Source organism: Sceloporus occidentalis, unplaced genomic scaffold (genome assembly GCF_023333645.1).
Source record: "Sceloporus occidentalis isolate IW3139 unplaced genomic scaffold, rSceOcc1.0.p SCAF_4, whole genome shotgun sequence".
Lineage (NCBI taxonomy): Eukaryota > Metazoa > Chordata > Lepidosauria > Squamata > Phrynosomatidae > Sceloporus > Sceloporus occidentalis.
This window is the reverse complement of record NW_028316984.1, coordinates 192,954,686-192,966,803: the sequence shown is the minus strand read 5'-3', so window position 1 is coordinate 192,966,803 and position 12,118 is coordinate 192,954,686. Positions and strand designations below refer to the sequence as shown.

At 40.0% G+C, this 12,118-nt stretch overlaps 2 protein-coding genes across 4 annotated transcripts in view; one reads left to right on the top strand and one right to left on the bottom strand.

Moving 5' to 3' along the window:
* LOC149315209 (serine/threonine-protein phosphatase 2A 56 kDa regulatory subunit epsilon isoform) overlaps nt 1-2,711 on the bottom strand; it is a 108,866-nt gene extending 106,155 nt beyond the window's left edge. For 2 of the 3 annotated variants that reach the window (XM_089522737.1, XM_089522739.1), the window contains exon 1: nt 459-561. In XM_089522737.1, the coding sequence (XP_089378863.1) occupies nt 459-547 (89 nt within the window). In that variant the 5' untranslated portion in view covers nt 548-561. Of the gene's footprint in view, nt 1-458; nt 562-2,660 lie in introns of those variants that run through there. The other variant, XM_089522738.1, reaches the window with a different exon arrangement.
* LOC149315207 (uncharacterized) overlaps nt 1-12,118 on the top strand; it is a 33,879-nt gene that overhangs the window by 9,363 nt on the left and 12,398 nt on the right. The window lies entirely within an intron of this gene.

Sequence of the window (12,118 nt, the reverse complement as noted above, 5' to 3'; positions counted from 1 at the left end):
TCTGATCAATGTTTGACCCAAGGTACAGGAACCCTTTTACTGTTCTAATTTCCTCACTGTCTAGCTTGCATCTGTCTATGGTAGCATGCTTTTAATGTGGATGAGAATCCACAACAGGGCATGCAGCCCATGCGAAGAAATGCAGTACTTATTGAGTAGATAAGACTTAGTGTTGGACTATGACTCTGTAGACTAGGGTTTGATTCCTGGTCTGCCATGAAACCCATGGGCAAGTCACACACTCTCAGCCTGGCAAACCTCCTCTGAACTAATATTGCTAAGAAAACCCCATGATCCTTAGGGTCACCATAAATCAGAATAGGCTTGAAGGCACACAACACACACTCACATATAGGCTCACAGTTCCTTATCTGACAAATTATATATAGATGAAGACTGCTGATACCTACAAATCTCTAGAAGAGGAGGAGATGCAATAGTATAATGATGAAACTTACATTGTGCTTTGTTTTTCAACCAGTGAATTTCTTCCAACCTTCTTTTTCTTATTTGTTGATTTTCCTTTTCTTTCTTGGACATTGCCCATGAATTCTTGTTTTTCTGTATTTTAAAACAACAACAATACTGTACTGTTTTCAACTATCTAAATTGAATGGTCAAGAAAGCAACAGCCACTTTAAAAAAATGGCATCTTGGCTGGCACCATTATGTGCTTGATTTATAGTCAGGAGAAACTTTTTTTGAAAAAATAGCTTGTTGTGATAAAAGCAGAATTCTGGAACTGATAAATATATGCCTTGGCTGTTAAACAAGAAAATAAAGGGAAACTTGAAAACACACACAAAAAACCCCACAGGCCTATAGCTGTTCTCCACGTTCCAGGACCTCCAAAAAATTATGGCACCTGTTTTCTTTTACTGTATTTAATTGTCCCTATCATTCAGTCGGAATCTATTAAGCACATGTAGCCCTACAAAAACTATCTGAAGAATAAAAACTAATATTAAATCTGTTGTAGCAATCCTATTGAAAACTAAGAAATCACAGGTTCCTGTTTGTTAAATCAACACTGTGTTTCAGGTAGGAACATTTATAAGGATGCTCAGAAAAAAATTGATGCCTTTTAAAGGAGGAAACTAAGGGACAAAGCAGACGGCCTGGAAAGAGTGGCCGCTCTGGCCCCAATTGGGCTGCCACTACCACAATCCCAAACTTGCAGGAGCCAATTAAATCCGCTTCCAAAAGGGCCAGCTCTTCGCAGCTTGGCACAGCTTCCGGACACTTTGGGGCCGTGCATAATCTAAATGCCATGCCCCCAAAGTGGCTGGAAACTGCTTTATTTGGCCCATCCATTTTGGGCCTAAGCAGAATTTGAATCGAAACATCTGTCTTTACCATGCCAGTGTGCACATCTGTTTTCTGGGATTAGTCACTTCCCTTGTGACATAGATCCCATGTCATACAGAAGAGGAAAAGCACAACAGTTTTGCCAGGATACATACTGTGTGAGGTAACCCCTTCAAAAAAACTGCTGAGGTCACAATCAGTGCATCAAAATTGTAGGCTTTCACACACATATACTTTATTATTATTTATATTATGTTTATAATGTTATTTTTAATTTTTTTTAATTTTATATCCCACCTTTCTCCCATTACAGGGACTCAAGGCAGTGAGTGTAGTAGATACGGTGAATTTCTAACCAATTTAAGATTAGCAAGGATCAAATTGTGGATGAAATTAAAAGCTAGCAACACCTTATTTGCATTTTAAAAGTTCATGTTTAAATCCAGTTAGTGGAATTCAGTCTAACTCTTCTGCGTGTGTGTTTGCTATATTTGAACAGGCTACAGTGGCTTATTTCTAGCACTGGGGTTGTGTGGTCAAAGTCTTATCCAAGATCATCATAATGTTCTAGCAGCAAGTGGCTGTGAAGGTACTGGAGTCATCTTTTGTCTAATGGTGCATCTCATGTCCCTCCATTATATCATTGTGCAGTTTTGTTGTGGCAGCTGCAAAACTACATATTTTTACACTTGTCAGAATTTGAAATTAATAAGCCTCTGGCTCTCCTAGAATAACCATTGTGTGTGCACACAGAGAGACAAGAGTTCGGGACAAAATCCATAGCTTCCAGGATGACAGACCTAGTCCTTGTTTGTTCCTGATTAGAAAGCAGACTGATAACAATGCATGCCTCAACCCAAAGTTGGTATTCATAAGCTTCCCTTTACCAGGCAAATCCCTCTGAGATCTTCCAAAAATCATGTGTAAAAAAATGGATAGCTTGGTTTTTTTGGTTGCTTAAAGGCAATTATCAAAAAGAAGGCAGTTTACATTAAGAAGCCACATTTTACTGTTCTGCTTCTTCTCTCTCACCTCTCCCATTATGGCTCTAAACTCTTTCCAGAATTGAAACTCCTCCTGGAAACTTTTGAACAGAGAAAGTTGGAAAGAGAAGAGCTGGCCATAAAAAGCAGATGACAAGGAGAGAGGATTAAGCACTAACTCCCTCATTATTTCTCTGCAAGCTCCCAGCTTTGCAGAAAATAACTGGGCTGTCGGGATTTTCTTGAGCCCAACAGAAGTCATGTGTAGTTTGGCCTGGCCTGCCACTTGACTCTTGCTTTCCCTGTGACTTTCTCTTTCCCCCCATCTTTAAATTTTTTCACCTAGCCCCATCCCTTCCCAACACTCACTCTCTGCTCATTTTTCTTCCCTTTGTTCTTGTCCTTCTCAGCTCTGTGATGCTTTCTTCAGAACTCCTTTCTCTTCTGTTCCACTGTCAGCCCCAACTGCTTTAGAATATTCTGAGTCAAAAAATTCCACCCTTTTCCTCCAGCAATAAACCAGCAAGGAGGGGTGTTACTCCTTATTTTCCAGCGTTTTGGTAATTAAATAACGTTGTCCAGGGAAACGGAAACTTTGTGGGACCCTTATTTGCAATTGAACTGGAACCAAAAATAAAATATAATCTTGCCCTGTCCATTGAACCTGAATCAGTTCCCTGTGGAGGATATCATAGTCTTGTCAACCTTGTTTTGGCCTGATGTTGAGTCCTCAAACTGCTGTGTGCAATTCATAGAATCACCAAACTGGTATGAACAGTTTAAAAAATCTTCGTAGTCAAATGCCTACAGTGTTCATTTAGGGACTGAACTGAGATATATTTTCCATCCTCCTGTGAGTCTCCCAACATTTTTTAAAGCCTCACAAAAAAGTTCACAATATTTACATTTAGCAATGTGCAGTGTTTTCTTAAATTTCATCTGCTACACATTAAAACTGCAGCTCATAAAGGACTCTCCTCTAAATCAGTTTGCTAGAGGAGTATTGAGCTACTGTGGGTTTTGGACCTTAATTCCCATAATCCCTAACCATTATAGACACTGATGAAGGTTTGAGTCACAGTCCAAAAAACATCTAGAAGGTTGGATTAGAGGATGAAAAATAATGAATGATGATGACTTGATGCCTTGAGTCCCTATATTGGGAGAAAGGTGGAATATATGAAAATAAAATAATGATGGTGATAGTGATTTTGTTAATTTATATCCTGCCTTTCTCCCAGTAATGAGACTCAAGGCTAACAACACATTTAAAAATTTTACTAATAAAAACTATATAAAAGCTTCAGTAGTATAAATTTAAAGTTGTTATTTAAAAAATAACCAATTTATGAAGATAAAAACATTAATATTTATTAAGACTATATAAAGCTCAAAACCAGTACTGCATAGCATTAAAGGCCCACCCCACTCAGTTTCTAAAAGCCTGATAGCAACAAAATGTTTTAACTTGCTGATGGAAAGAGAGCAAGGACAAGGCCTTTGGAAAATTTTGACTTTCCAAAATTAACACATATCCAATTTTATTCTCTTTTGTATAGATTTTCATGTGTCACACACACATGTACACCTTCAAATCGCCTACCGATTTATTTATGGTGACCCCGTGAATTTCATAGGGTTTTCTTAGGCAAGGAATACTCAGGTGTGTTTTTCCCAATTCCTTCCTTTGTTAGTGGTCTCTCGTCCAAGTACTAACCTGACCTCACTTAGCTTCCATGATCAGAGGGATCTGGTGCCTTTAGTGTATTTAGACCAATATCTGTAGACTTTACTATGAATTGTCATGTGTCGTTTTTCCCTCTGTTCTCCTCTTTCTCCTTGCAGGAAAGAAATGGCAAGCACTGCAGAATTTGAGAATGAAATTGTGGCTTTTTAAAACATAAAAAGTATATCTGAACTTGTGATGGGTCACAAATGTTCGCCTTGGTGTCATTCATATTTCGTGCTCTTGCAAAATGCGACAAAATCCACAAAACAGTGATAACCTTTATTGCTCAAACTAAAAAGCATACAGTATGTCATGTAAGCTTTCAAAGCATCACTGGCTTCTTCATCAGGCAAAGGTGTTAAGAATCTGTGACTGCAGTTGCCGCTGGGAAACCACACCACTCCTGAATATTCCTTGTTTAGCTGACTTTAAGCCAACATTTTAAGAAGTGTGTGAAACGGATCATTTGTCAAATATACCAAAGCTAAATTATTAATATCCTGCACTTTACAATTTGGAGTATGTTGCTAAAATAATAGTATTTGATCTGCTGCTGTAGGGCATCAGAATCCAATCATGTCAACCTTTGAAGAATTCTGCTTGAAAACTGAGCTCCCTCTCCATCAAAACAACACCATCTAATACAAGTACTTACGCTCAGTAAACCTGGGATATCTGCTGAGTAAGAATTGGATCTTCATTTATGTCATTGGGAAAGCATATCCAGGCATAACTGTGTTGGCCATACAGTAAAGTTATTTATTTATTCAAGGGATGCATATCCTAGCTTTCTCCCAAAATGAGATTCAAGGTAGCAATAACCTCACAATACAATAACTTCCAAAGTATAATAACAACTAAAATCCACAAAACAGTGATACCTTGGTTGATGCAAGCAAAATTCAAAAAAGACAGTGCAATCTTTCGAGGGTCCACTGGCTTCTTCATCAGGCAAAGCCTGGATTTCAAAGGAAGTATATTTGGTGGTGATGGTGTGCACCTTAGTTTCCGACATAACAGTGACCCTAATGGATTACCAATTAAATAGAGACAAACCCCCCTCCCATATTCCCCCATGCACAGCACATCTCCAGGCTGCACCATTCAGCATAGTACAACACACAAACTAACTCCACCATTAACATATGAACCACTTTTTCCCAAGCAAGGGTCCAACAGGTATATGTACTCCACATAGTTTTTGGTGGATTTTCTGGGCTAAGGCTGTGTTCTAGAAGAGTTTATTTCTGACATTTTGCCAGCATCTGTGGCTGGCATCTTCAAAGAATGCTGGCACGGAAGAGAGTGGAGTATATATACTGTTGGTTGAGAGGAGGTGATTTGCATGTTAATCTGTGTATTGTCCTGTTGTCGAATGGCAAGTCCTACAGGTGTCCATTTACTTAATGATCCATTGTCTGCTGGCAGTCCCCCTCACCCTGGGTGGTTTTCATTTGCATTTGCTGGGTCCTGTTTTTGGTGTTTTTCAGGACTGGTAGCCAAACTATTCCACACACTTCAATGCCACTAACCTCTGAAGATGCCAGCCACAGTTGCAGGCGAAACATCAGGAATAAATTCTTCCAGAACGTGGTCACACAGCCTGAAAACCCCACAGGAAACTGGGTGTCAGCCATGAAAGCCTTTGACTTCACCGTGTTCAATTATGTGATAATCCCAACTGATTTGTGGACTTTATGTCCTCTGCCTGGACAATTAATAATTAAATGATTTTTTTTTAACATGGACCAAGTCTTCGCAGTTTATTAATCTGGAATAATAACCTAAGAATAATTGGGGGGGGGGGGGTTTAGAACAAATTATGTTGCCACAATATGCATTCCGTCAATTTGGGAATTATATTTCTACACACCACTGTGGGTGCGGTGAAATAAAGTTGTATTTCTAGCCTACAAGACTTACATATAGTGGAAAGAAAGGTCAGAGAGGCATCTGTCCTTCATCCTGAGTGTATCCTACCAGTTAACTCAAGGTATGTGCAAAACCAAAAGCGCACACCCAGCATTCCGTTTCCCCTGGGAATATTTGTGTGTGGTGTGTGTCCTTACGTAATACATTGGCATGCACTGAGAATGGGTATGGCTAGAAATATGAAACTAAATGTTGAAAGAGGATGATCAGTTAACCTATGATTTTGATATGGATTCCTTGGGAAGGCACTTTGTAAAAGCCACAAAGGTATTTGCAGGGCTGCATGGTGGATGCGTAACTCGGTATGTTGCAACCAGAATTTCTTCATGTGTACAGATCATGGAGGGAGTCAAAATGTAAGGCAGAGAACAGATTGGATAAGATAACTTTGAAGGATGTCCAAGGCCACCCAGTGGTTTTCTGTGGCCTAAGTAGGAATTTGAAGCCTAGTCTCCCAAATCTAATCCAACACCATGCTGGCATCCAGTTTTGGGTGCTGAAAATAAACAGCTGTTCTTAGAACAGAATACAGTCTCTTGATGGAAAGAAATAGCTTCAGACAGTTATTGGTGGACTACTACTTTGCTGAAATAAATTGTTACCTGAACTTCAGCTTGAATGCCTTAACCAGCTCACTGGTAGTCTTGCTATATTGTCTGAGGCCTCACAACTCTTTTTCTTGGTTGCATATTGGTACTCTAAGCTATGACAAATAGTTGCAGCAGATAAATTGACGCATCAGTCTAAACTAGCTAATGGTAAAATGTGATATTTGTACCACATGGCATGGTCTATTTTCTATCCAATTCGGGGATACCATGCCCACCAACATTTCATAGATGCAAATTGGAACATGTCCATCCAAGAAGCATCAGAGTGTAGCTAAGATGCCAAAAGTTATTTATGAGGAAGAACAAACAAGCAAAAGAGAGGCTGCAATTGTTTGCTTTTGCTTGAGACTCCTGGGAAGGACAAGGTTCCACGTTTCCCTGGGACAACAGAGGATTAATCAGGGTTCTCCCTGTCAAATCAGGACAGTTGGAAGCTATGGGACATATGCAGCAATATTTATCAAAGACTTCTCTTATCTTGTGGAAGATGATTTTATATTAGAGTACTATGTAGATAATGCCCTAACTGCCAATAATTTTGCTTTTACGCTTTATTTTTACCTAAAAACCAAAGGGGAAAATAGTTATAAATCTGTTATAGCTCACTTCTAGTTTTGGGAAAAGGTTCCCACAAACTTAAAACAAGTGAGGGCTAGGAGGCAGGTATTGAGCAAAATGCCCAAACATTCCCTTGGAGAGTGCCATTGGCCATTTTTGACCAAAACCTGTATGGATGTTATGGGGTTATATTATTATTATTATTATTATTATTATTATTATTATTATTATGCTTTATTTTATTTTTTTTAAGGGGAAGGTGCACCGTCCAAGATTCAGAGGCCTGGATCACTGGAAATTTTAAATGTGCTTCCTTCTACTAACAATGAAAATTCACCAATATTTCGCTGACATTTGTTTGTGATTCTGTACACAAACCTCTGAGGGGACAAAGGTGGCCTAGTCTTGAAAAACAGAAGCTGCATTATACAGTATAAGAAGGTATAAAGCTGGCTAAAATATCCTAAAGGCACCAGATCCTGTCTGATCTTGGAAGCTAAATGGGGTCAGTCCTACTTAATGCTGGGATGGGAGAATGCCAGTGAATAATGTAGGTTACTATTTCAGCGGAAGGACCTCGCAAAGCCACCTCTGAGTATTCCTTGCCTAAGAAAACCCTGTGAAGTAAGGCACATATAAACAAATGTGAAGGTGTCTTGAGTAAAAAGAGCCTAGCTACAACAATCTTGTTTTATCTCTGGGTGAACTGGAAGCCTCTTCCTCCAACAGTTACTTTAGCATTGGTTCAGGCAGATTAAAAGAGCAAAGAATTTAAAGGAAAACCAGTTGTTTCTTCCGTAGGCCTGGTTGTTTCCTTAAATCAGAATTATTATGGCCTGAACTGATAAGATATCCTCTTTTGATGAAAGGAGGAAAAGCGCCTTAGGAAAACACCCTTTGTTTGGAAAGGTCTGAGAAGCTTAGACATAAACAAATATTTAGCACAGATAACTGTCATCTAAGGATGTGTTTCAGTGGGATCAGAGCTTGGAAAATTTACCTCTTTTTGAATAGAGCTCCCCAAATCCCACAGCCACCATGGCCACTGGTCATGCTGGTTGAGGGATTATCCTGGGTTATAATCCAGAAAATAACTATTCTGATCTGTTAGTGGGGTCAGCATATCCCTCAAATCCAGGCAAAGTTTGCCTTTTTGTTGTAACTCAGGCCATGAACTTTGCCTTCTTCTAATAATACATGGTTCAGATTTGTTTTATTATTCCCAGATCATGATATAGACATGAAAGCTCTGACAGATTTAGGACAAGAGGCTGAGTATCCAGCTCTCTCCTTGTACAGCACTTACAGTTAATGGGTCTTCCACGTGCTTTTCTATAAGCACAGTGGCTTTATAACCACAATCGAGTTTTTGCAATTCACCGCAGGCGTTTTTTAAATAAAATTAATGTTGTTATTCAGTCCTTAGTTGATTTGCATGGCCTCAGTAATCAGTTTGAGTTGCATTTGTATACAGTAGCTCTGAACAAGTAATATTCATTTTCACTCACCTCTGAGCCATGAGAACTCCAGTGGCTAATCCGTGTTTAGTATCTGTAGGCTGGAGGCTTTATGTATTTTTGCAGTGTGAGATTTATTCACAGACGCACAGGACATGCTATTGAGCTTTTTGCTCCACATCTGATTTCTTGGGGAATCCATAGTCCCATAGCACCTTCTGCAGAGAGTGTGTTGAAGTGTTACTTCCAACACACTCACCCTTTGTCTCATGGCCTATCCTCCAACTGATTTGCCTGGGACAGTTTCAGTTAATCCTCTACTATCGGGTTTGAATCCTTGGGAGAATCCCCTGTCTTTAAACCCTCCTGCAACTGAATACCAGAGGTATCTTTTTATTTCCTCTCAAGCAGAATTGTTCTTCTAGTCTTCAGTTATACACAAGGGCTGAATTCACTCAAGGACTTACCGTTTGTAGGAAACAGACTTGACCAGTTTTGCAACATTCATATTCAGCAAAGAGCTGCTGTTACATTGCCACATAGGAGAGCCAACAAATGTCTGTTGCCCATTGAGACCAATGTACAACAGGACACTTGCGAAGGAGTGCTGATGCACACCAGTAAAGCCAGCATCCCATTATGCATCTTTGCAATTCTCTAACTGGCTTCCTTAGCACCTCTGCTACATATCTAAGTATATGTGAAGTTATGTAATGTAAACTGTGATAGAGAATTTTAAGGGTTGAGGGCATAGTTCTTTATCACTGATATAGTGTCTTGAATATTTATACAGTTTATTTTGGTTTTGCAGGTATTGGTACAAGTTTCACATACAGCTCAAACTGGGAAGGAGGATGGGAGGATTAGCATGTGTGCATGTAACATTCCCGAAGTATATCAACAAGTCTTGCAGCATATCCCCATATTGAAACCCCTTCAGAGTCACAATGGCCTGTTACAGACTGCCAAAATAAAGCTGCTTCGGGTCTCTTTGGAGGTATGCTATTTAAATGATGCATGGATCCTAAGAGTCCGGAGGTCACACCAAAGCCACACTCCATTCCTAAGCACTGGAGGGCAGCTTTGGTGCAGCTTCCGGATTCTTAGGACCCATGCATCATTTAAATAGCATATCTCCAAAGAGACCCGAAGCAGCTTTATTTTGGCAGTCTGTAACAGGCCATTGTTGAAAAGCTGAACAAATGAAAAATATTCAGTGGGTTTTTTAAAAAACTAAAAAGGCTATATATGGAAAAGCAAGACTATAAGATTCAATCATGTTTTTATTTATGTTAGTCACAGTTGTGTCAGCTTCTCTCCAAGGAGCTCCAGGTAAAGGCCATGATGTTCCTGCTTCTCACTTTCTCCTCACAACAGTTCTGCAAGGTAGGGCAGCCCAAGAACAGAAGGATAAAGAGACTGACCCAAGGTTGCTTGGTGGGGACTCATACCTAGATCATCCCAAATCCAGATCTATCACTTCAGCTGTGTGTTGACCATGACAATAAATCCTGTAATGAAATGGCAGCTTTATTCATCTTGTTTGCTGGTCTGCCTGATTCACAGAAGCTACTGTCGCAGCTTCAATACTGATTAGAAATCCTCTCCTTCTAGAATATTGCACTTCAGTCTCAAGAGAAGTTCACACTTGTTTGAGGTTTTGTTTGCTTTCCGTATCACCATGTTAAGGTGATATCAAATCAATTGAAGAAGCTCATTACTCCACTGCTGATTAGCAAATCCTGCAACATGGGAGGTATCGGAGCTGTAAGAAGTTAAGATAATCTAGGGAAATAGACTTATCTCCCAGTATAAACATGAAACCTACCTGCCTGATGGTTTAATATCATTATAAGGTCTAGGAAGGTTGAAGAATCTCCACAAGACAATCTTTACATGAAGGAATACGCAATCCAAGCACACCCAACAGATGCCATCCACCCTCCGCTTAAAAAACTCCAAGGAAAGAGACCCTACCACAGCTCTTACCATCTTCCTAGCATTTAGGTAGAATCCCTTTTCTTGTCATTTGAATTCATTGGTTTGTATTTTAGTTTCTCCATGACATCCCTCCAGATATCTGGAGATAGCTCTCATGTCACAACTCAGTCTTTTCTTTTCCAAGCTAAACATACCCAGATCCCCAATTCATCTTCATGTATGGTTTCCAGACCTCTGATCATCTTGGTGTCCCTTCTTTGGACACAGAACCACAGAGTTAGAAAAGACCTCAAAGGTCATCCAATCCAATCTCCTGCCATGAAGGAATACACAGTCTAAGCACCCCCAACGGATGGCCAACCAGCCTGTTTAAAAACCTGTAAAAGAGCCCAGTTTGAGGACTGGTTGGTTTGTAATTAGAATATTAGACTAACAGAGTGTACAGCAACATTCCCAAATCTGTTGCCCTCCAAATGTGTTGCACTACAACTCCCATGTTCACAGAAAACCCAACATCTGGTTTTTGGTATAGCAAGTTGCCTGTAGAAGCATCTTCCTGTACCTTCTCTAGTCTTTGTTGTCTTGATTTTTATTTTTACTCCACCTAATGTTGGACTGGCATTGAGTCCCCTTTGGGGAAGAAAGAACAGAAATCCGAGAAACAAGCAATAAAGAAACTGGACTCAACTTGGGTTTGATAGCAAACTCATGCTAAATCTGAAAATAACCTAGCAAATTAATTCTTCCATAAATGGATGACAATACCTTGATCTTAGAGCTGAAAGATTATTCCAGATTTGGTTCTGCCTGTCTGTTGGGTAAGAAGCCCTTGCAAAGCCTTATAGGATGGGCCTTGCTGTGAATGATTTACCACTAGGAAAATTCTGCACAAAGCACAGGGTACTGTAGGCCATAGGCAACTTGCTTCCAACCATATTCTAAGATCACAGGAAGGGAGCATTTCCACAGTAAACAAGTTCAGGTATATGATGACCTGCATCAAGAGGATGGTAGTGTCTAGACTGAAGGAAGTCAAAGTACCACTCTCTTCTGCTTTGGTCAGACCTCACCTGGAATACTGTGTCCAATTCTGGTCAAAAAATCAAAAAGGATGTTGAAAAGCTGGAGTGTGTCCAGAGGAGGAGGATGACCAGAATGGTGAAAGGTCTAGAAACTATGCCCTAGGAGAAGTGACTTAGGGAGCTGGGTATGTTTAGCCAGGAGAAGAGAAGATTAAAAGGTATTTGAAGGGATACCATATTGAAGATGGAGCAAGCTTGTTTTCTGTAACTCCAGAGACCAGGACATGGAGCAATGGGTTCAAGCTATAGGAAAAGACATCCCACCTAAACATTAGGAAGAACGTCCTGATGGCAAGAGCTGTTCAACAGTGGAATATGTTGTTGCCTCGGAGAGGGGTGGTTTTTAATAATAAGCAGAGGCTGGATGGCCATCTGTCGGGAATGCTTTGTGTATTCCTGCATGTCAGAATGGGGTTAGACTTGGATGGCCCATGGAGTCTCTTCCAGTTCTAGCATCCTAGGATTTTGTTATTCTAAAATTAGGGAGTTGGTGGCCTATTTACTTCTGAGCCCAATT